The sequence below is a fragment of the Heterodontus francisci genome, chromosome 36 (assembly GCF_036365525.1).
Source record: "Heterodontus francisci isolate sHetFra1 chromosome 36, sHetFra1.hap1, whole genome shotgun sequence".
NCBI lineage: Eukaryota > Metazoa > Chordata > Chondrichthyes > Heterodontiformes > Heterodontidae > Heterodontus > Heterodontus francisci.
Window position 1 is genome coordinate 14,510,897 of NC_090406.1, and position 24,393 is coordinate 14,535,289.

The 24,393-nt window shown below is 42.5% G+C and overlaps 1 protein-coding gene across 2 annotated transcripts in view; it reads left to right on the plus strand.

The window, feature by feature from the left end:
* LOC137351604 (TLE family member 5-like) overlaps window positions 1-24,393 on the plus strand; it is a 116,325-nt gene that overhangs the window by 32,020 nt on the left and 59,912 nt on the right. For both annotated transcript variants that reach the window (XM_068016194.1, XM_068016195.1), the window contains exons 3-4: window positions 10,483-10,546; window positions 11,950-11,994. In XM_068016194.1, coding sequence (XP_067872295.1) covers window positions 10,483-10,546; window positions 11,950-11,994 — 109 coding nt within the window. The remainder of the gene's footprint in view (window positions 1-10,482; window positions 10,547-11,949; window positions 11,995-24,393) is intronic.

Here is a 24,393-nt window from a genome sequence, read left to right on the forward strand (position 1 = left end):
CAGTTAATCTCTTAGTGGTATTTGTTGAAGCACAAACATTGGTAGGGCCACCAGGTGAATTTTCCTGCTGTTCTTGAAATAGTGCCAAGGAATCTTTCACATACTCCTGAGAGGGCAGGTCGGTTTAATATCTTGTCCAAAAGATTACACCTCTTATGTGGTTAGCCTGGATTATATGTCCAAATTTCTGGAGTAGGGCTTGAACCCACAACTGTCTGACTCAAAGTCGGTGAGTCAAGTCTGAGAACTTTACTTAAAGTTGACCCCATAGTGCTTTCATATCATGAACCCTGAGTACTGTGCGTGTACATACTTGTATATGGGTATGGGAGTGTAGTGGTTATGGGACCAGTTGAATTTTTATGACCATGTCCTTCAGGGAAAGGAACCTGTCAGCTCCACCTATTCTGACCTACCTTTGACTCCAGTCCTATACTGTAGTTGTGTCTTAACAGTCAAGCAAATCATGCATGTATAAAAGCTGTGTAAAAGTTCAGGAAAAAAATTGCCAACCTCCACTCAGGGCTGGTATTAGCCACACCTCAAGAACATTGTTGCAGCAAATTTAAATTGGTGTCCAAATACCCGAGTTTTTAAAAAAAATGTTGAACCATTGTACTGCAGTTGATGAGACCTTACCTGAGATGGAATTGCATTCAAAGCCTGTGCCTGCACTAGTTTCGATGTGGGTTCAGCTGCTGCTTTCAATTTTGTGTTGCTCTGTAGTCCACTATGAAAATTAATAATATTTCCTGCAGGTCGTCTTGAGAGCTGCAATGAACAAAAATCATAAATGCTCAGCAGCTTGACTCAGTTTGCCCTTCACAGAAGAAGTTCGCTTTAACCTTGAGGAAGCAAGAGAGAAATGTTGAAAGGGTGTTGGCCTATTGAGTCATCAAAGGATTTTACTTTGGTAGGACCCATTATGTTGGTAAACAAGTCCACCACTTTTCTATTGACAGATGGAAACTGATTTATTCCAAAAGTTAAGAATTCTGCACTTTCTTGGGTGCATTTTCTGGTCCCTCAGCTTGGATTTATCTAGTAGACACTGACAAGACGTGACTTGTTATGCCAGATTGATTTGAAGATTGCTTTCATGATTGTGACCTTTATCAGTGTAGAGTTCTGCTCTTGCAGCTTTGTAATGGTAACTATCAGATTCCTCATGGCTAAGAAAGATCTTTTTGTTAACCTTGTGCTGGAGAGCTAGATGTACTTCATGGTTTACAATAAATCCTTTGAGAGTGGAGCTCCAGGATTACTTGGAGCTTCTGTCAAGTAGGTTTCAAAGTCAGAAAGTGCTGGAAATGCTCAGCAGGTCAGGCAGCATCTGTGGAGAGAGAAACAGATAACGTTTCAGGTCTCTGACCTTCAGAACTCACAAAGTTAGAAAAGAATTGGGTTTTAAGCAAGTGAAGGGTTTTGGGGGTTGAGGAGGTTGTTGGTGGGGAAGAGAACAAAAGGAAATGTGTGTGATGGGGCAAGGGGGCAGGAGAGATTAAATAACAAAGCTGCCTTGGGACAAAGGCCAAGTGTGTGTTAATGCTTATGTTGAAAGACAAAGCATTAGTCTAGAGAGAGTTTAAAAGCAGAAATAATGAGCAGTTCTGTCTCCATGAAAAATAGGCACATGGTTTAAAAAAAAAATGTAATTTTTTTTTTTTAAAAAGCCAGTCATGCTCTGAAGTTATTGAACTCTCTGTTCAGTTCCCAAGGCTGTCGAGTGCCTAATCGAAAAATCAGGTGCTGCTCCTCGAGCTTGTGTTGATGTTCACTGGAACACTGGAGCAGGCCAAGGACAGAAATGTGGTCATGAGAGCAGGCGGGTGGATGTTGAAGGGGCAAGTGACCAGAAGCTTGGTGTCATGTTTTTGGACTGAGTGGAGGTGTTCCACAAAGCAGTGACCCAATCTGCGTTCGGTCTCCCCAGTATAGAGGAGACCGCATTGTGAGCAATTAATACAGTATACAAAATTGAAGGAAGTACAAGTAAATCGCTGCTTCACCACCTCATTTTATTTTAGGTTTTAAAGTCAGCCTGAAAGTGTGCCACCTGCACCAGAGACAACTTTATCTCCTTAGATGTTGCAAATAATGCCCGAGGAGTGTTTCTTGTGCCTGTCTGTGATTGGACTGCCTGTGAAACCTTTGAATTGACAACATCTTGGAGAAATAACATCAAGTTGCACATATTTTTCTCTAAGAACTCTTGCAGCGTGCTTCTTTAAAATAGAAATTCCAGTTCCTTTTTTTTTAAAACGCGCACTATCGCAAGTGCAGCTATTTCTGTGCTGTTCAGGGTTTCCTTGTAAAATGTGGCCAAATACTGAGAATATCCACCTGCTGTTCCAATCATCTTGAGATAAGTCATGTCCCTCCAAACAGGAGGCTTCCCCCTGATTGCACTCAAAAGGAGTTGGGCCTTACCGTGAGGCCCATCTCCTTCCAATTCAGTAGTAACCCTAGCAAAGGAGACTCTAGTCTGCCTGTTAGTTTCCAATAACAAATTGAAATTTTAACTACTCAATCTCTGTACTATGTTCTTCAATCCAAGATGATTCTTTTCTTCCTAGAGATGGCTGGAGTAAGCTTGGGGTAGGTGCAATACTTCAGTGTGTAGGTTGACTATATGTTGGTAAGTTAAAATCAGGTGCTAACTGGATAGAGTATTGGTCGACATTTTCCTGTTTGTTCAGGAAAAGGGTTAATTTTTCCTGATACTGCTGAATAACAAAATGGTGGGCATGTTATTTTTAAATGAGTACTTTCATACAATGTGATTTCATTAGCAGGCATGGTAACAAAAGGCCAATCACTATGCATCTGTAATCATCCCTTTTAACACTTTTCAAACAGCGATTGAGGCACTTAACTGATATCAGTGCCAGAAAAAGTTCAGCAATGCAGCTGTGCAGTGCACAAAATTTGTGTAATAGCAGAATGAAAAAGCTGCCTTCCCCACAAAATCCCTGCACATACATGGAACTGCTTGGTTTATTAAAATATATGGCGCTGTTTCTACATTTCAGTGCATCTTTCTGGTAGATTCTCGATGAAACACATGAGCTGAGTGGTTTATTTCTGGAGACGAAAACTTGATCAGAAATTAAATCGATTATTAGAAGAAGGAATGCTGTATACCATTATTGATTTTTTAAAACTAAGTTCATGTTTTATTCTATCCAAACAGCCTAGCCCCTTTTATTAAAAAAAAATAAGCCATCAGCCTCAGTAGATTTCTATATATTAACACTTTTTATTCAAAAAATATGATCAATCTGCTACTATTTAAGATCTTGTGCAATGGCCATAGCAGTTCCTGCTTCAACATGGTCCCTACCAGCCCCACTGCCTACCCCCACCCCCACCGCCCACCCTCCAAATAATAGTATGGAATTGTACGAAAAGGTACACAGCTCAGGTCAGGATTGAATACAGAATGCATGCTGCTTTGCAAGTTGCCTAAAACCAGCCAATACAGTCCATGAGAGTGCTGTATAGCTCAAACATTATATGACACTACTAGGAAGCAGTGCAAAATAGTTAAAAATATGGCCATTACTTCATAGTTGAAGAAAATCGGCTATTGATCGAATAGTTTCTTCGAAAAATCAGATGTTGTTCACAGGCTTTTACCAATAATTGCTCGCTACCTTCATGGGCCCTGTATTTTTTATGGGAAATGAAAAGCTTGCAATTATATATAGTGCCTTTCATGACTTGATGTCCCAGTGCGCTCTGCAGCAAATTAAGTACTTTTGAAGTGTCACTGTTATGCTAATTTCTGCACAGCAAGGTCCCACAGGCAGCAATGAAATAAAGGATCAGATAATTTATTTAATGATGTTGCTTAAGGGATAAATGTTGGCCAGGGCACTAAGGAGAACTCCCATTCTCTTCGAAGCAGTGCCAGGGGACTTTTTTTACCTTCAGCTGAGAGGGCAGAAGTGGCTTTGATTAACATCACGTCTGAACGACGGCTGCTCTGACAGTGCAGCACTCCCTTGGTACTGCACTCGGAGTGTCAGCCTGGTTTTTGTGCTTGGGTCTCAAAATGAATGTTGTGTTGTCATTTTTCCAAGTGCATGTTAGAAATTAAAGAGCCAATTCCACATTCCCAATAGGGAGCAGGTGCATGCCCACAGCATGTGACTTTTCTTTCTTTTTGCCAATTAAATTTAATGCGCATCAAATCACCGGTTAGGCACCCACATTGCACTTGATGCTTCCAGCTACAATTAGGCTGCCTAAACCATGAGTGTCCGTTGTGTTTGTTATTTTGTCTTAAAACATGTTGCATTGTCTCAGAAGTTCAGGTATGGAACATCAGTACAGTGACTAATCAGATTTATGAATGTGACCAAAATGGAATTCTGCAGCTCCATAAACTTGTCATCCAAAACTCTGCTGCCCCTATCCTAACTTGCATTAAGTCCTATCTCACTCATACCCCCTGTGCATTCTGACTTGTATTGGTGCTCCTTGTTTAGCCACACCTTGACTTGAAAATTCTCATCCTTTTTTTCCATTCCCTTCATGGCCTTGATCCTTTATCTCTGAAACCTCTCCCAGCCCTACAACCTTCTGAGATTTCTGTGCTTCTCCAATCCTGACCTCTTGCACATTCCCAATTTTAATCGCTCCACTATTGGCAGTCGTGCCTTCAGCTGCCATAGCCCTAGGCTCTGGAATTTCCTATCTAAACCTCCCTGCCTCTCTCCACCTTTAAGATGCTCCTTAAAACTTATCTCTGTTTTCAAGCTTTTGGCCATCTGCCCTCATATCTCCTTATGTGGCTCGGTGTCAAATTTTGTTTGGGAAAAAACTCCTTTCATTGGCCTTGGGGTGTTTTTATTATGTTAAATAATATTTCTATTAATTATAAATAGAAGTTTTTTTAAACCAAAAAGTCAGCTGACAGAGATGATTATTGAAGCAGTGACATGTTACTGTGTTACAATTTAATAAACTAAACATTCTGAGCATTTTAACTATTTCTACCACTGCAACGTAATTGCAGTTACGATCTACAGTGAGGAGAAGCCTCAAACAGAGACAAACAGAATGTTTCCATTCTTAGCTTCAATTATCTACCTGCCCAGCCCACACAACTCTGAATTCATGATTCACCAGTAACAGTACCATAACAAACTAAAAGCTCTTGTTTTTTTTAAATAAAAATTTACGAGATCAGTGCTAAACACAGTTTTTACCTTCACAACCTGGGCAATAATCTAGCTGGATAATCAGGTGGGCTCCACAATGAGTCGGGGCACTGTCAGATTAAGCAAAATTGCCCCCACAGTGTGTAAATTTCTATCTGTTCTGTGTTCATGCACGCCTCATTAACACCCGGAACAAAATATGGTCCAATAAGGCCATCAGAAGTGTTGGCACAATCCATTTGCTAAAGTATTTGGAATTTAGTAGTCCTGCTTATGGTAGCTTAAAAATTGTAGCTTCTTGGGTAAGAATTTGAGTTAAACTTGATATCCATCCTTTGCAGTAGAAGCTGACAGTGTCTGTAGCTTGTTGTAGACGCCGTGCGCGTGACTCAGTTTGTTCGAGAGGCCGAAGAGAAGGAGCAGACACTGCCACTAAATGTCAAGTATAACATCATTTAAATACTGCTGTCCTGCAGTTATTAGTTGTGCATAGTTGGCAATCTAATACATACAGCTATTTAGAGGTCAAATCAGAGACACACCCATTGACTGGTATCTGGTTGGAATAGTGAAAGAATGGCGGGACTGGATTTAAATGAGATTGAGAAACATGGAGTGAAGTTTCTGCCTGTATGGGTGTAATATATATACATGTTGGTAACCATGTGTCCCCAACTAGATGGCAGCCATATTCCATCCAAAATCAGGAGATAAAACAAATGGGCAGAGAGAATAGTAGCAGTCAATGTTCTGATTGTCCTTTAGATGAGATATCTGCGTTGGGACAGATGTTAAAATTCCATTATTCAAGCAAGTGTCTTCAACTAGTGCCTCTTCATATCGTACCCTAACTAGGTGCTGAACAGGTTCATTGCATCAGTTTGCTTGGCTTAACAATGGCGTCCTGACCTGACCATGTTAATTTATTGGACTGTCTCGCCTTTTTATTCATGGTTACTGGGTAAACGAGGAGAAGGCCCAGCACCGCCACCTTGGGGCAGGGAGGGATGATTAATAAATGTAGCTTTGTCAGAGTTGTCTCCATCTGAAGAACAAATGTAATGTCCATGCTTCAGCTGCTGCTTGCATCATGGTGACCATATCCTGGACAGGTCTCTGACAGGTTACCCCAGAGACCAGAACACATTAGGGAGTGGAACCACTTTAGCACTCAAGTTAAGAGAAATTCATTGTGGTTTTGATTGAGTCCTCCATCTTAACTATATGTAGTGTTGTGCAATCTATCTGGGAGCAGATTAGCAAGTGGTTAGTTGTTGAAAGGCTAGAGACTGAAATCACAGTGAATCTGATCTGGCATTTATGCAATGGTGTTGCTTTGTTTGTCAACTCTGCAGTGGGGATGTGGCCCTTGTTTTTCTTTTAACAGGCATCCTAGATGCAGAGCCTACAACACTAACAAATATCTTGCGCGCCGAGTTATTTGTATGTGTGTGTTCCGTTGTGATTTTTATCTGAAATCTACCAATACTGCTGGCCTATTCATATACCTGTCAGTACAATCATAGCTTCTGACCTCTTAGTAACAAAAGTGCTGCAGTCAAAAATGTGTGTGTGCTTTAATAATTGGATTTAAACATTAATTGTGCCACATGGGATTGTGTATGCTGATGAGCCTTTTCACATGACTTTTGTTTTGGGTGTATGGAGCCTCTCCCCACCGCACCCCCCCCCCCCCCCACAAAACAAAAATAAGTTTGAGCACTTAATAGAGGCTGGCTATAATATGGGAGTGCTGTATTGTCTGAGATAGCTGTCTTCGGGTATGATATTAAATCTAGGCCTGTCTGCCTGCAAGAGTGGCTTTTAAAAATCTCCCGACACTATTTGGATTTCTCCTCGTGCCCTGGCCAACCAGTCCTCCCTTAACCAACACCACCACGATAGGAACAGGTAAACTGGACATTGATCTCATTGCTGGGAATACTCAGCAGGTCAGGCAGCATCTGTGGAGAGAGAAGCAGAGTGAACGTTTCAGGTCAGTGACCTTTCATCAGAACTGAAACGTTAACTCTGCTTCTCTCTGCACAGATGCTGCCAGACCTGAGTATTTCCAGCTTTTTCTGTTTTTTGTTTCAGATTTCCAGCATCTGCAGTATTTTCCTTTTATTTATCTCATTGAGGGATCGGGTACATAATGGCTGTTGGTTGCACAACAATACATTTCGAAAGCTAATTCATTGTATTAGTGCAAAAAGGATCATAAAAATAAAATGCTGTTTCTTCATTCTTAACAATGTCATTGGAACCTGGTGATAGAATTCCCACCTCCTACATATTGTCCTGAGGGGTAATATTCTTTCATGCCAGTTTAATTTTGGCTTAATCTTTGTTGTTTTCTCCTTTTATCTAAAAAAAATTTCTATGTACACTGTCAATATTGCTAAACCAGGAAAGAAATGGCAGCAATTTGGACCAGCCAGAAAATTGGTTAAACCGCAATCTCTCAAAGCAGAAAAAGGCTTTAATATGTCTAGGTGTGACTTAATGGGTAGCACTCGTCTGAGTCAGAAGGTCGTGGATTGGTCCCAGTGGTGAGACTTAACCAGATAAGGTAGACTGATGCTGCCAGTGCAGTACTGAGGGAGTGCTGCACCTACCTGAGGTACTATCTTTCAGATGAGACATTAGACTGAGGCACTGCCTGTCCCCCTCAGATAGACATAAAAGATTCAATGGCAATATTTAAAGGTGTCTTGGCCAATATTTAATTCTCAAGCAACATCACTTCTTACGAGGTCATGGAAGGTGTTATATGAATGCAAGTCTGTATTTCTTTTGTGACTCTTGGGCAAACACAATCTGTTTTTGTGCACCTAAAAGGTCTGAAACTAAATAAACTGTAGTGCTGATTTTATTCTTTAGAGATTTCAAAAATACATCTCTTTTGACAATTGAATGCTGCATGCTAATTTTTGGTACACCTTTAATCAGTGTAGATCTTGTGCTTTTTTGTGATAGTGAGGCGTTGCCTTCCATTCGGAGCTGGCAGGAGAAATGCTCCCATTTATTCTTCAGTATCACTACTCAGTGTCTCACTGAAATATTATCCCTGGCTTTTAACATTTATTCATTACACAGCCTGGCAAGGTACAATGATGGGAGCAAACCCACTGGAAGTCCTCTGCTGTACTGAGTCATTGCTTTGCACCTTATTAGAGTCGGCTGTGAGACCAGTATGATCTGCAAAAATCCAAGACTGCTTTGGATTGTTCATAAAGCTCTGCCAGTTGTTGTTGACTGGAGTTGAAAACCTTTTTGGCCCGTTCAGCGAAGAAGAATAAAAAATTATGGCACTGCGTGGTTTGTTCAATGATTAGTTGGAAGTTGGAAATTTTTCATTTCAGCTTGGCTCAGGCCATTGCCTGAGTCAGTTGGTTCACTCCAGGATTAAGCACATAATCTACGCTGACGAGACTTGCAGGTTGATGGGTTAATTGGCCATTATAAAAATTGCCCCTAGTATAGGTAGGTCGTAGGGAATTAGAGGGACAGGTGGGGATGGAGTAGGAATCTGGGATTAGTGTAGGATTAGTATAAATGGGTGGTTGATGGTCGGCACAGACTCGGTGGGCCGAAGGGCTTGTTTCAGTGCTGTAAAGATAAAAAGATTTAAAAAAAGAAAAAAAAATTATGCAGAGCTCTTCCAGTACTGCATTAGTCAATGGTGCTAGCTTTCACATGAGGTTTTGAAGTGTAGTTAGGTGTGAAAGATCCCACAATACTTACTTTTTTTGAAGCAAATTATCTGGTCATTTGTTTCAAAAGTAATTCAATAGCTGCAAAATTGTTTGGAATATCTTGAGGATGTGAAATGTGCTATATAAATATAGGTTCTCTTCAATTTCTAGGTTTTCTAACATCATGTAGGGGAAAGGAAACAAAACGTTTTAGGAGTTAAGGTATTTAATACCAGCACAGCCCTGTGGTACACCCAGTCAGAAGCTGGGCTGTTTGCCAATGACTGGATGCATAATGGTCTATGTAGATGACTTGGAACAGGAGATCCAGGCAGTCCTGGGACTGAACAACTACTGCCGAAGGGGTAGGAAAATCTGCCCCCTCTTTTTCTCACTGTTCCCAGTACTCACCCGAGTTGTGTGACATCAAGTCGGGGGGTAGGGGAGGCGTTAAATTAAAACTGTCCTTTGTACTGTGCTAATTCCTGTGTTGGTACCGGCTGTATCCATGTAAAATTGCTGGGACTTGCCAGGCCCTGCAGCTGGGAGGAAGCTGCCACCCTCAGGGAAGTTTACATTCTGGTTTCAGTAGGCTATACAAGAGCCCTGCTTCTGGAGCCTGTGCCACTGGCACTGAAGCAGTACAGTAATGATGTGAGTCAGCTAGCATGACTTTTCATAAAGCATATCAATAATGTGCAAAATAATCCTGCAGATAACAGTGTACCTGCACATGCTACACCAGGGCAATAATGGCGAAACTTTCTACTTGTATTAGTAATTAGTATCTTCTGTTTTAGTGGGTTTCAGTGTTTTTGAGCCTGGTTTAAAAAGTATGAAAAAAAGTGCAATGTTTTACATTTCTTTGGGGGGGGGAAACGAGTTGGGGGTTTGCTTCAGTGAAGTATCCAACTCTGAGTATAGTTACGTAGAATTACCAAACTGAAATGGGCCATTTGGCTTGATGTCCTGGTTAGTGTTTTATCACCAGGGATTCTCCCAAATGACCATATAAATTTGCAAGATCAGCAGAAGCCCTGTTTTAATATCCTTGTGGATTAATGCACTGCTTAATGGGGTGCCAAGCCCCATTCATTTAATCCCATTCTGCATTGAGTGAGCTAACTTCTGCCAGGGTGGCATTGTAAACATAATTGGCCTGCATATCCCTAGTCTGTGTGGGACGGGAAACAAAACAGCCTGGTGTTTCCATTCTTCAATGTCGAGTGACCCATGACAAAAACTGCTTGAGTGGAGATGTTGGATCAAGACTTTACTAGGCTCTGCTGTGAGAGCTCCCATGGTCAAATAGCCCACAAACATTTGAAACTCATACGAAGCATGACCACTTGGTTGCCGGCACCAGTGCACTGCATTTCAATAGGAGAGGGCAGAGCAGTATGTGTTTTTTTTTATCTTGGACGGGGTGTAATGCATTGGATAATTGTACAAAAACTTGCAACTGTTAAGCATATTGAGTTCATTTCCCCAAGGAGAAGTACAAAGAATGGAAGTTTGAATTTGAAATGAAACTTGAAGAGGAGAAAAGGGGATCTATCTTTTCTTTTCAGAATTTGTCATTTTAAAACCTTTTCTGTATTTTTAAATCACCACAGCCTCAAGTTGGAATGTGACAAACTGGCTAGTGAAAAGACAGAAATGCAGCGCCATTATGTCATGGTAAGGCCCAGTCACTTAATTCCAGCTTTATAAAGGGGTTGAACTCTATCCAGACAGTACCTTGCATTATATAGATATTTGGGACTGTACCTTTAGCTGGAGGGTACCTCTTAGTGATGAAGGAGCTATAAATCTTACTCGATTTGTAAAGCATCATGTAATCTTGTACTGTCTTGTCACACGTCTCATTTTAATATGTATGATGTAATGTTGGAATGTCATGGACTTTTTAAACCAACCAACACACAGCATTTGGCACCCTATCCCGTCAGCCAAGAATGAGTTTCTAGACACAGCTCACCAGCAGTTTCTGTATCATCCAGATAATTACTGAGGTTTCCTGAGACTTCCCTCTTTGCTTTGTATACCCATTTCAAACTACTGTACTCCTGATACACTGAACACCAAGGAAGACCCACTGATAACTTTCTGTTGGAGGAATGGACAGTGTTACATGTTTCTGCAATGAGCAGAGAGATTTCTTTTCCAGGTTGAAGAGTACAGTGCCTTGGACTGAATAGTGAAGAATATTTGCTATCTCGCTCTCCTTGTTACATACTTCTCAATGTGAAATGCGTTGTGGACTGTGTGACCTTTTATCTTTGATTTATATTCTTACCTGATATTTCACTCTCCTTTTACCTTTTCTGTGAATGGGGACAGATGGGCTACCAAACATTTCATGGTTTGACATACTTGCCCTGGTCCAAGTTCTGCTTGCTTTATCGGCTAATAATTCCAGTCAGGACCATATCCTGTTTCAATCCTAGACCCAATCTGAATAAGCTGATCTCAACCAGGACAGCGCTTGGCCTGGTTGACCTGGGCTCGGAAGGGGGCAATTGGCCTCGTTTTCTGTGCCTGAGCAATATCCAGTGGGCTCCCCCCACCTCCCTCTGCCGCCATCAACGACCGGATGTTGTGTGTTTGTTGACCTGCTGGGGGGGAGGGGGTACGGGTGGTGGGTGGTGAAGAGAATCTGAATCAGCTGAGCTGTTCCCACCGCTAAAACTCAAGTATCTGGGCTGCAACATGAATGGTCACCTGGCCAAAGTTCTGGAAGGCAGCCAGTGCTTGTAGCTCTGTACCTGAGCATGAGTTAGTGGTTTCAGGAGAGATGGCAAGAGTGACTCTTTAATTTTCCCAAAACAAAAAGCATCAGGTTTACCGTATGCATTGTGTTTTATGACACTTTGCCTGCTTTGGAATCTGACTTTAAAGCAGTGACGTCCCTGAGCACATCTAGCTGATTTGCATCAGTTGGTGCATGAGCAAGTGACCAGTGGAGATCAGTAATGGGCATCTTGATCTCTGTAGCGCGGCTGCATTTAAATTCACAGAAGGTTCTTCCATAATAGAAAAGTACAAGGCATTAACATTTTATTCTTATTTGATTTTTCCAGTATTATGAAATGTCTTATGGTTTGAATATCGAAATGCACAAACAGGTAAGTGGCTTTCTTTTCCCCTCTCCCTTTTTATCAAATTCCTTGTTGCTTGTCATTGAGCTGTTTACAAAACCTGTGTATTCTCCCTGAAATTAGGCCTACCATAAATGTGACAAATTTCATGATTGAACGTGGTTGTAAATAGAACTTTTCTCTTTGTAATTTCCAATTATGCACCAATGAATAATTAAATGTTCTTTTTAATTGGAAATGCCGACAGATTAATTTGAATGATGAATTAATAATGGGGACTGTCTCATTTATTATTACTTTTTATAAAGTGCTTCAGAGCTTTCAACCTTTATTAAATATTTAAAAAATAAATGTCGTTGACTTCAGTCGTGTGTCTATTGTTGGATGATTTACACTCTCCTTTCACTCATGTTCCAGGAAATCAAATGTGACATTATATAATGAACTGTTAATGTGATTTAATATCTTTTGGGGGCTCATTTCCAACTGTGTAAGATCTTAAAAATGGAGTGCTAAAGGTTCCTTACTTTCTAATAGAATGTGTTTGCTGCTTACAATTCATTCCCCCATGCCCCCATTACCTTTTACAATATGAATCTCCAGTGTATTAAATGGTTTTGCCTGAATTGTCAGTGCAGCGATAAAGTAGCTTACTTTTATGAGGGTGCACAATTGTCGCTAGGGTTCCAAATGAAGTTTTGTTTTGTATTATGTCCACTTGAACTATGAAGCAGACTCAGCAGTTTGCATCCTTCCAAACCAAGATCATGCCTGCAAATTGCAGTTTTGAACTGCATAACTTTAGGATGTAGTAATTGGCAGTTATAGGCCTGTCACCATTCAGGACAGTTGTTGAAGCAGAATTCCACAGTGTATTGCACAATATTAAATCATATTGGCTTAAACACGCAAACTTCTTTGAGCAGCAGCACTGCAGTGTGTTGCGCCTTTCTGTGTGCAAATTTGCTACCATGTTTGTCTGCACAGTGACTCTGACTGTACTTCAAAAGTAATCTTAGTAGTGAAGTGCCTGGGGACATCTGAGGACACGGAAGATGCAAGTTCTTCTCTTGCACACAGCTGTCAATATATTGGATAGAACTCGTGCTATGCTGAAACTGTCATGAAGGATGGTCCATTGGTACCAGATGATGCTACAGGATTTTTGGTACTCTGACTCCTCCACCATGAGCGCATAGTGGCAGCTGTGTGTGTACCATCCATAAGATTCACTGCAGCAACTCGCCAAGCCTCATTCGACAGCACCTTCCCAACCTTTGACTTCTATGACCTAGAAGGACAAGGACAGCAGATTCATAGGAACACCACCACTTGCATGTTCCCCTCCAATCCACACGCCATCCTGACTTGGAACAATATCGCCGTTCCTTCACTGTCGCTGGGTCAAACTCCTGGGACTCCCTCCCTAACAGTACTGTGGGTGTACCTACACCAGACGGACTGCAGCGGTTCAAGAAGGCAGCTCACCACCACCTTTTCAAGGGCAATTAGAGATGGGCAACAAGTGCTGGCCTTGCCGACGATACTCACATCCCATGGGAAAAAAAAACTTGCGTGTTTCTGTAGGGGAAGGGTGGGGGAAGAGAAGAATATTCAGGTTGTCAGATGCCAGTACATCATGGAGTTCATGCGACACTCTCTGCCCTTGACTATGTTGTGCTTTAAGACTGCTGGAAATTGTACTTTAATGGGCTAGAGCCAGGGTAGGAGTAATTGGACAGTTTGACAAGTATGACAAGCTGGTAGCATTGTTACACTGTTGGGGGGCCTTATTCACATTTAGTTATTCCATTTAGCCCAACTCTGCAAATGTTTTCCCCCGCCCTTCAGAACATCTCCCCTACCAGGGACTCCTGTCACATTAACAGCACCAGTGTAGTCAGGATTTCATTGCAGAGTTTTCATGTAAATATCTGCTTTCACCATACGAAAACATCCAGCAGTGCAACCGGAGATTTATCCGTCCAAGCATCTGGAGAGAACAGTTTGTGCTGTATGACATGAAGGTGAAGTATTGGTTGGTGGAAGCCTGTCACTTGTGACTGCAGTGGGAGCGATTTGAAATGATGAATTAAGGATCTCGAGCAAGCCCCATCACACATTATGATGCATTAGCTTTCGTGCCATATTTGCCACAGCAGTTTGGTACCAGCGGGCTTTGTGGTAACACTTCATGACCTTATCAGGAGCAAGAAGCTTGGCATTGATTAAGGAACTTTTTTTAAGCTGTCCCAGTTATGACTTGTATAGAATAGACCTTTGGAAAGGCGTTAACGATGGTGATGATTTGGGGATGCTCTTGTATTGATATCGTAAATCAGGAGGCTGAAACATAGGTAATTTATATTCACTTGGCGAAATAGAAGTATTTAATTCTTTCCTGCATTCTGTTTCGGTTTGTGAATACTTTAAGCATACATCTGATTTATTTCAAACAAAAATAGGCATTGCTGGAAATAGGCAGCAGAACAATTGGTATCGAAAAAGAGAAAACACAGATTAATGTTGAAACATTGAAAGATAAGCAAGTCCCTTAGAACTTAGAGAAAGAAAAGGGCGGGGGCGCAATAAACAGATCCTCCAATTACAGGGGAAGTTGAGAGTTTGCGACAGACTGGTGAAATGGGCACATACATGGAAGCTGTGCTAGATCTTTATAAAATACTGGTGAGGCTTCAGCTGGAGTCTGTGTCCAGTTCTGGGCATCGCATTTTAGGAAGAATTTCAAGAACCATGGCAAGGGCGCAGTGGAGATTTAATAGAATGATACCGGGGACCAGTTATGTGGAGAGATTGGAAAAGCGGGGGTTGCTCTCCTTTTGAGCTTTTCCACTCTAAGAAGATTTGATGGAGGTGTTCAAAATCATGAAAGATTTTGATAGGATAAAGAAGGAGCGATTGTTTCAAGTGGCAGAAAGATCAATAATCGGAGGACAATAGATTTAAAGGAATTAGTAAAAGAACCAGAGGAGACATGAGGAAAAAAAAAAAATCAGTGTTGTGATCTGGAATGTACTACCTGAAAAGGTGGTGGAAGCAGATTTTCCATAACTTTAAAAAGGGAGTCGGATAAATACTTGGAAGAGGAAAAATTTTCAGGGCTATGGTGGAAGAGCAGGGGAGTGGAGCTAATTGTATAGCTCCAAGAGCCAGCGCAGGCACGATGGGTCGAATGGCCTCCTCCTGTGCTGTGCATCTTTCTGTGAATGTTATTTCTCGCCTTCCCCTCTTTATCTCTCCCAAATCCTACCAAGAGTCTTGCACATCTTTTATAACATCATAAGAAATAGGAGCAGGAGTAGGCCATTCGGCTCCTCAAACCTACTCCACGATTCTGTAAGATCGTGGTCTACTGAAAACTCAAACGCAAAATTTTAATCTGTTCAATCCAATGCTGACTAGCCTGTGTTTTTCCAGCACTTGCTGTTTACTGTTGTAAATTTCCAACGTTTGCGTTTTTTTTCTTAAATTAATTTGTCGTTAAATCGTGGGACATGGCGTGTATGGGTGACAATGCTGAGTTGAAATGGCATTGTGTAACTTTCACCTTGTGAGCATTTTAATCTCAAACTTTTCATTTGGCAATGGTTCATCAAATTGAATATTATTCAGTGTGTATGGGATTTGTTGTATCTGTGCAGTGTGTGCAATGTAGGCTAGCAGTTGGTCTTTGCAACAGCACGCAGGATGCCTGTTGTCCGCCCCACCGTATGTTTCTTTTCATTTACCTGAACTGAAATGGGGCAGGGCATATAACGTGTCCAATGTGATGCTGCCACCCAAGTTGAATTTCTGCCCCTAAAATCTTTGTGAGCAGTTTGACCATGGGAAATACAAAAAACCTGACAAACAGCGTCAGTGCTGCAGCGGCCAGCCAGGGCTAGGGCACTCGTTTGTGTGCTGCTTGAAAGTGCAAGTAAGTAGTCATCAGGTGCAGTAGAGGACTGAACTTGACAGTAATGCGTTCCACCAACACGTGCTGATGTGGCTTACAATTGAGACTGACCGACTGAATAATGAGAGTTTGGCACCATCACAAAACAACAAAAAAAAAATCCTGAATACACTAATCAACTTACATGATGATTAATTACTGCTTGAGAACCTTCCTGGCTTGTGTAGCTCAGCTATGCAGTAGATAAATTCACTGAATTATCAGGGAAGAACCCAAAATCGTTGTTGAATGAAATGATAAAATTTCCTTTTGTGATCTAACGCCATTAGAAGAGACTTCTGTCACTTTTTTTTTTTGTTTGCTTGATAGCCCCCGCCCCACTCAATTAGTGTTGAGTGTCTGGTTACTGGTTACCTGGTTACCACCAGCCTGCTGTCAGAACTGAGTGTTGCATGTTGATAAAGCTCCTCATTTGAAATTCTGTGAAATCTCTTGTAGAGTGTTGAGATTGAATAGCATTTTAATCTGCAGGGTTTTTAAGAAAACAAATTAATGAGGTTGTAATTTTTGGCAACCAGCTGACATCTGACTGGATGAATTTCAGGAGGTTAATTGAAGTGAGCTAAATGTTCAGTTGTTTTAGTTCAGTTATTTAACAATCAGTTGCGTGTGAGGGTGCAGAGGGCAGGGTTGGCAATAGGGGAAATTACTCAGTCATTTAACATTTGGACCAAAGCGTTTTTTTCCCTTGACACACTCATCTCTGTCTTGATTCTTGCAGTACTTTTCAAGGGCACCATTTGCCCCTCCCTGTGCATGCGCACATATGCGTGTGTGTTTGCCAATATCAACAGCTGATCTGGTGCCCAAACAACTATTTAGATGAGCAAAGCTAGCACAAGCAGAGAACTGATCCTGGCAAAAGATTCCCCATTGTCGAGGGACGATAACACTGAGCAAAAAACCAGATACGGAAAATATTGTCCACTTGTGATTGTCACTGTTGTACTGGCAAAGCGAATGATTTCTGTCACTCGACGATTGTGCTGTATTGTACTCGCAGAGCTGAATTATTTCTGAGACGTGCATAGAAAGTTGAAGGTAACCCATTAAGAGTCATTGTCCCTCTTGCCCTTCAAAGCTGGGAGCTCAAGCAGTTTTACATTCCTTTGACCCAGCCGTTTTATAGAGCTGTAACATGGCTGTGCATTATAGCTGATTTATTATTTCTGAAATTTATTTTCAAACCCATTGTGAAGACTACATTTGCTCTCCAGAGAGAGCTTAATAAAGCCATAAATCAATGTTACAATTGCTGGTGTGCTACACAATAGATTGGGCCTCGGTTTACACTTCAGCCAAGTCAACCCTATGCTATGATCAGATACGCCACAGGGGTGCAGGGACTGTGAAATACCGTAGGAACCCACCAGTGTAGTCACTCTCTGACTCTCAATTTGATGACTCAGAATTAAGGGGAAAGGTGGTTAGTTTGGATTTGTGTTCTTATTGGAATTGTAACAGATCAGAGGTGCAGACAAAAGAAGCTGTGTGCTATTATAAGTACTGGTTCAATACTTTCTCAGTGGTTTCGCATCAAAGAGCTGGTTAGACATAAGTGATCCGCTCAGAGCAGCAGAAACACAAAGTGTGGATTTTCATTGGAGGAAAGTTGATTTTTTTTTAAACATTCTCTCCTGCAAGTACATTTTTAAACAGGAGTCCTTTGATAGTAATCTCTATCACATGGAATTCATAAAACAGAAACAGATCATTCACCCCAACAGGTTTATGCCAATACTTATGCTGCACAGGAGCCTCCTCTCACCCAACTTCTTCACACCCCATCAGCATATCCTCCTATTCCTTTCTCCCTCGTGCACTTCTTTAGCTTCCCCTTAGTGGCATTTATTCTAATTGCTGCAATTACTCCCATATGGTAGCAAGTTGCACAATCTAACCAGTCTCCAGATGAAGAAGTTTCTCCCAAATTCATTATTGGATGTATTAGTGACTACCTTGTGTTTCTGACCTCTAGCTTTGAACTCCCCCCTCACCCCCCGGCCACAAGCAGAAGCATTTTTCCGACATCTATCCCATCAAAACCTTTGTCATTTTAAAGATCTGTATCAGGTCACCCATGGCATTCTTTTTTTTATGGCAACATGGGAAGCTCAACTGATTTTTCTTGGTTCTCCCACTCCCTAACCCGGGGATACTCAAACCGATTGCAGTGTTCTACCCGCCACCCTGTTCTATAAATTCCTTGTGATAGAGATTACTATCAAATGACTCCTGTTTAAAAATGTACTTGCAGGAGAGTGTTTTTTAAAAAAAAAGAATCAACTTTCCTCCAATGAAAATCCACACTTTGTGTTTCTGCTGCTTTGAGCAGATCACTTATGTCTAACCAGCTCTCTGACACTAAACTATTAGAAAAGTATTGAACCAGTACTTACAATAATAGCACACAGCCTCTTTTGTCTACACCTCTGATCTGTTACAATTCCAATAAGAACACAACTCCAAACTAACCACCTTTCCCCTTCATTTCGAGTCATCAAATTGAGAGTCCAAGAGTGGTTACACTGGTGGGTTCCTACGATATTTCCTAGTCCCTACACCCTTGTGGTGTATCTGATCACGGCACAGGGTTGACTTGGCTGAAGTGTAAATCGAGGCCCAATCTATTGTATAGCACAACAGCAGTGGTAGCAACATAAACCAGAAATAGTAAGTTGGGAGGTGCTTAGTTGAATAATCTTTAAGGCGCATAATATGTAAACATGGCAGTTTTAAAATTGATAGGCTGCTTGTTCCCCGGGACAGTTTATCTTGAGTGGGCTAACTCTGGTTGAACCTCAGACGTTCTGTCTTTAGAGTTCACGACAGAATTACCTGAGCCACCTGGGGACAGGAATGTGATATGGTGTCGTACAGTCTTGTCAGTCGCAACCATCTTTCTACTGGTGACTGCATTTCATACAAAGCGAGGGAGTGAGCGGGTGAGCTGCATGAAGCGCCAAATATCAGTGTGTGTTCTGCAATATTGCATCTCGAGCACAAAAGGTCACTGGCAAGGAAGAAATCTCTGCAAGCTTTTGTTGTAGGAACAGGCCATTCAGCCCCTCAAGCCTGTTGGGCCATTCAGTTATATCATGGCTGATCTGTGTTTTAACTCCATTCTTCCATCTTGGTTTCATAATCCCTTAATACTCTAACCTAACAAAAATCTATCAATTATATTTCCAAGTCCTTCTCTCTCTTTCCATCATTTCTTTGGGATTAGTGATTTTACTTTTCTTCTGGGAGCAGAGAGGGAGTTGCTCTGGTGATGAGGCACAATAATTGATCATTTGATTTAGAATAGCCCCAAGGCTGGGAAACTCCCTCCAAATAATTCTGCTCTTTCCATTTGTAGCGTGCACGTTTTGCATCGCACAGGCAAGAATCTTCAATGTAACCTCATGTACTTTCACTATGGGGGACCAGCAGCTCCTTCGTGTTGCAGAACTGCTACCTTAGGATGAAATTTAGGAAAAGGTTCAGTTTGATGATCTGAAAAGGTTAGTTTGGCCTGTGGTTTTAATAATTCTCTGACCATTCTCCTGGGGCATCTTTATATTAAAGAATGAGGTAGCTGACTCTCAACAAGAACATCCTGCATTTATATTTTGCCTTTATCTTGGCAAAGCATCCTGAGGAACGCATGAAACAAAATTTGACACATCCACCAAAGCAGCTATTGGGACAAGTGACCAAAAGCTTAGTCAAAGAGGTTTTAAGGAGCCTCTTAAAGAAGAGAGGGAGAAGAGATTCAAGGCAGGAGTTGGAGCTTGGGGCCGAGGCAATTGAAGGGATAGTTGCCAATGGTGGAACAACGGAGATTGTGGATGCACAAGAGGCCACAACTCGGGCAGGATGTATTATGGGCAGCACTGCCCCCACCACCACCTTGTGTCATCTTCTGTCAATTGCCCTCATTTATCTTTCTGCAGCTGCCCCAGATTGAAGTTGGAGAACTGAAATTCCCAATTCCTGGTCCTTCAGAAGAAGTCGTCCAACCTTTGTCTCTGTGTCTGGAGACCTGATGGCATGCTTGCGCGACAAAGTTTGAGAGTGTCTCTGGCACCTAGTCTCTGGCCAGTTGTATTTGTATTCAACAGCAGGAGTACTGTCTAGTTGACAACGCTCCATCAATGTTAAGGCACCTTCACTTTCTCTTCAGGGAATGGCATTAAATGTGTTATAAATCAGCTTGCATATAGCCACGACTGCATATCTGAAGTTGAAGTTAATGGCCAAACGTGCTCAAAAACAAAAGTCTGCCAGTATGAAATTTTTCTTCCCCCTCCCCCCCACCCCACAAAGATTTATTTACCCTGTTTTGTAATTGGGACTTGAAAGCAAGTACAATGCGTTTAACATTGTCGGCCTCTATTCTCGGCTGTCAATTCTGTCACAGTGCTAGCGGAACTCCAGCATTGAGTCCGAGAATTATTCGAAATATGACGGAATTATTGTCATACAGATGACTAGGTTATGCCTGTTTTCGAAATCACTGCTCGGTTTACACTGCACGCTGGAACAACTGTCCATGGATAGCTCTGCGAAGGTGAAACTTTCTGGCTGATGGGCATTCTCTTAATGTTGGGGAAAGAATCTGAATGAGCTGGAAAAGTGAAAACTGTCTTTCTGCCCTGTGGGCAAAGTGAAAGCTTAAATTCCTTACGCCCATTTCAAAAAAAAAAAGATCTCCCAGTGCCCCCATGTTTCTCACTCACTGCCGTAGCCATTTATTTAGCTTGCCTTCGAAAGCAAGAAACCAGTTCTCCTTGTGGAAGGCAAAATGCTACAGATGATGGAAATTTGGAATATAAACAGAAAATGCTGAGAACATCCAGCAGGCCTGGCAGCGTCTCTGGAGAGAGAAACAGAGTTAACAGTTCAGGTCAGTGATCTTTCCTCAGAACTGTTAAATGTTACAGATGTAACAGGTTTTAAGGCAGTACAGAGGCAGGGAAAGATTAGTTGAGAACAAAACAAATGGGGTGGAAGGCAGAAGTGCTGGGATGGCAGTGCCAACGAATGGAATTCGTTTTTATTTTAAAAAAAGGGTCTCAGTGTAAATGGCAACAACGGAATCAGAGCCAGCAGCTGCCATCCAAAAGAAATGTAGCTCCTTGCGCGCTGGTATTCTCTGCCTCCTGGAACCATGCACCCTCTGTCTGTATTACTGGGGCTCCATCTGATGCACCTATATATCAGCACCTTCCCTGGGATGCAGTGCTTTCTCCTATGGTTGACTGCATTTCAGCGATGCAACTTGCCTTGGTCTGGCAACAACAACTTGCATTTATATAGCGCCTTTAAAGTAGTGAAGCATCCTAAGGGGCTTCACAGAAGAGTCATCAAACATAATTTGACACCGAGCCACATAAGGGGTATTTGGACAGGTGACCAAAAGCTGGGCCACAGAGGCAAGTTTTAAGGATTATCCTGAGTGAGGAGGAAGTGATAGAGATGCAAAGAGATTTAGGGAGGGAATTGCAAGTTTAAGGCCTGGGGAGTTAAAGAAATGGCCAGCAATGGTGCAGTGATTGAAATAGGCGACGTGCAAAAGTCCAGAATAGGAGGAATGCTGCGATCTCGGAGGGTCATCGGACAGATGGAGATTAGAGATAGTGAGGGGCAAGGGGAGGTTTGAGAACGAGGATGAGGATTTTTAAGTTGAGGCAACATTGCAGGTCCACTTTTCATGGGTCCTGTGAGCTGCCTCTGGATTCACAGGCCCTCCTCTGACTGGGGAATGTTATCAGTTTTATTTTTAGTGAGATGCAAAGCATAGATTAGTTGTGGGTCTTGGATGGGAGAATGGACAGAATCATGGGATGTAATCCCTAAAACCCAAGTGAAAACCCTGCACAATCCAGAATTCCATGTAATAATAACTGACTTGTTTAGTTATCATAAATCCCTGAAGAAAATTCGTTTTTCAATGCAACATATTACAACCTTGTTCCATACTATCACATGGAGTGATGGTACATATCACTTAAAGGAGTCCAGCATAGTGGGGAAAGTCTTCGCTCGAGTCGCTTTAAACAGGCTCCAGAAGCTGGCTGACGTGTCAACCCTGAGGCACAGTGTGGCTTTCGAGCAGAGATACACCACTGACATGCTGTTCAACCTTCGGCAGCTACAGGAGAAATGCCGTGCACAACAGATGCCCCTCTACGTTGCTTTCATTGATCTCACCAAAGCCTTTGACCTCGTCAGCAGACATGGTCTCGTCAGACTACTAGAAAAGATCAGATGTCCACCAAAGCTACTAAGTATCATCACCTCATTCCATAACGATATGAAAGGCACAATTCAGCATAGCGGCACCTTATCAGACCCCTTTCCTATCCTGAGTGGCGTGAAACAGGGCTGTGTTCTTGCACCTGCACTGTTTGGGATCATCATCTCCCTGCTGCTCTCACATGCATTCAAGTTTTCAGAAGAAGGAATTTTCCTCCACACAAGATCAGGTGGCAGGTTGTTAAACCTTGCCCGTCTTGGAGCGAAGATCAAAATACGGAAAGTCCTCATCAGGGAACACCTCTTTGCTGACGATGCTGCATTAACATCTCACACTGAAGAGTGTCTGCAGAGTCTCATCGACAGGATTGCGGCTGCCTGCAACGAATTTGGCCTAACTATCAGCCTCAAGAAAACTAATATCATGGGACAGGACGTCAGAAATGCTCCATCCATCAATATCGGTGACCACGCTCTGGAAGTAGTTCAAGAGTTCACCTACCTGGGCTCAACTATCACCAGTAACCTGTGTCTCGATGCAGAAATCAAAAAGCACATGGGAAAGGCTTCCACTGCTGTGTCCAGACTGGCCAAGAGAGTGTGGGAAAATGGCGCACTGACACAGAACACAAAAATCAGTGTATCAAGTCTGTGTCCTCAGTACCTTGTTCTACGGCAGCGAGGTCTGGACAAAGTATGTCAGCCAAGAGCGACGTCTCAATTCATTCCATCTTCACTGCCTCCGGAGAATCCTTGGCATCAGGTGGCAGGACCGTAGCACAAGTCCTCCAGGCAGCCAGCATCCCCAGCATATAAACCCTACTGAGCCAGCGGTGCTTGAGATGGCTTGGCCATGTGAGCCGCATGGAAGATGGCAGGATCCCCAAGGGCACATTGCACAGCGAGCTCGTCACTGGTATCAGACCCGCCGGCCGTCCACGTCTCCGCTTTAAAGACGTCTGCAAACGCGACATGAAGTCCTGTGACATTGATCACAAGTCATGGGAGTCAGTTGCCAGTGATCGCCAGAGCTGGTGGGCAGCCATAAAGGCAGGGCTAATGTGTGGCGAGTCGAAGAGACTTGGCAGTTGGCAGGAAAAAAGACAAGCGCAAGGGGAGAGCCAACTGTGTAACAGCCCCGACAACCAATTTTATCTGTAGCGCCTGTGGAAGAGCCTGTCACTCTAGAATTGGCCTTTCTAGCCACTCCAGGCACTGTTTCACAAACCACTGACCACCTCCAGGTGCTTGCCCATTGTCTCCCGAGACAAGGAGGCCAAAGAAGAAGGAGATGGTACATATCACTTCAAGGAGTCCACGTGTCAATTCTGTGTTTGGGAGTGTGAAATGCTGTTTCTTTCCAACAGTGGAGCTGGACTTGTATGTTTAGATGATTAGCAAACAACTCAGGATATTGCTGGTTACTTCATCCTAATAACTGTCTTGCCATCTGCCAGGCTGTGCAGAGATGAGTAACTGAACAGATTAGTCAGCCTGTGAGGAATGAAGGACTCGAGTTTGGCGTAGAAATTGGTACATATTGTCCCTGTTTTCTCTGGCATAAAACAAAAGCAATTTAGCAGTGATGGGGCGTGTGCCCATTCTGCACAGGTGTTGCTCTGACTGCTAAATTTGTGGGGCCCATTATTTTCAGCATCCTAAGTGGTAATCTAAGGCAGGCATCAGGCCCCTAAATAGCATGCCAAGGGCCTAAGATCTGTTGAAGGATTCCTGTGTAAAATGAGTTACGGATGAGCGGAACAGGTGTTGGGCCAACCCTGTCCTGGGTAGCAATGGAACATAACCTTCCTTGAGCCAATGGGAGTGGAAAAGCTCCCCCAACTTCATGGCCAGGAATTGATGTTTCACATCAGGTGAGCTGTATGCGGTAACGGCTTCGCCCTGAATATGTGGATGAGAACTGAGGGCTGATCCTTGAGCTTCTTAGTTCGGGAGTGCGCTGCCAACACATCGCTGAATCTGGGTCCTTAAATGGGCCCAAAACAAAACCTACCCCTTTTGTGCCTTTTGTTTTTTGGAAAGAAAGACCTTTTTTTTAAAAAAAAAACCTCCCCCGTTTCCCCCTCAAATGTGTTAATTCCAATCCTTGACATCTGAGTGATCACGATAGCTGATGCCTTGATAACAACTGGTATCTCAAATTTTGATGGGTTCCCTGGATGGCTTAGTGGTTAAAATATTTCAAG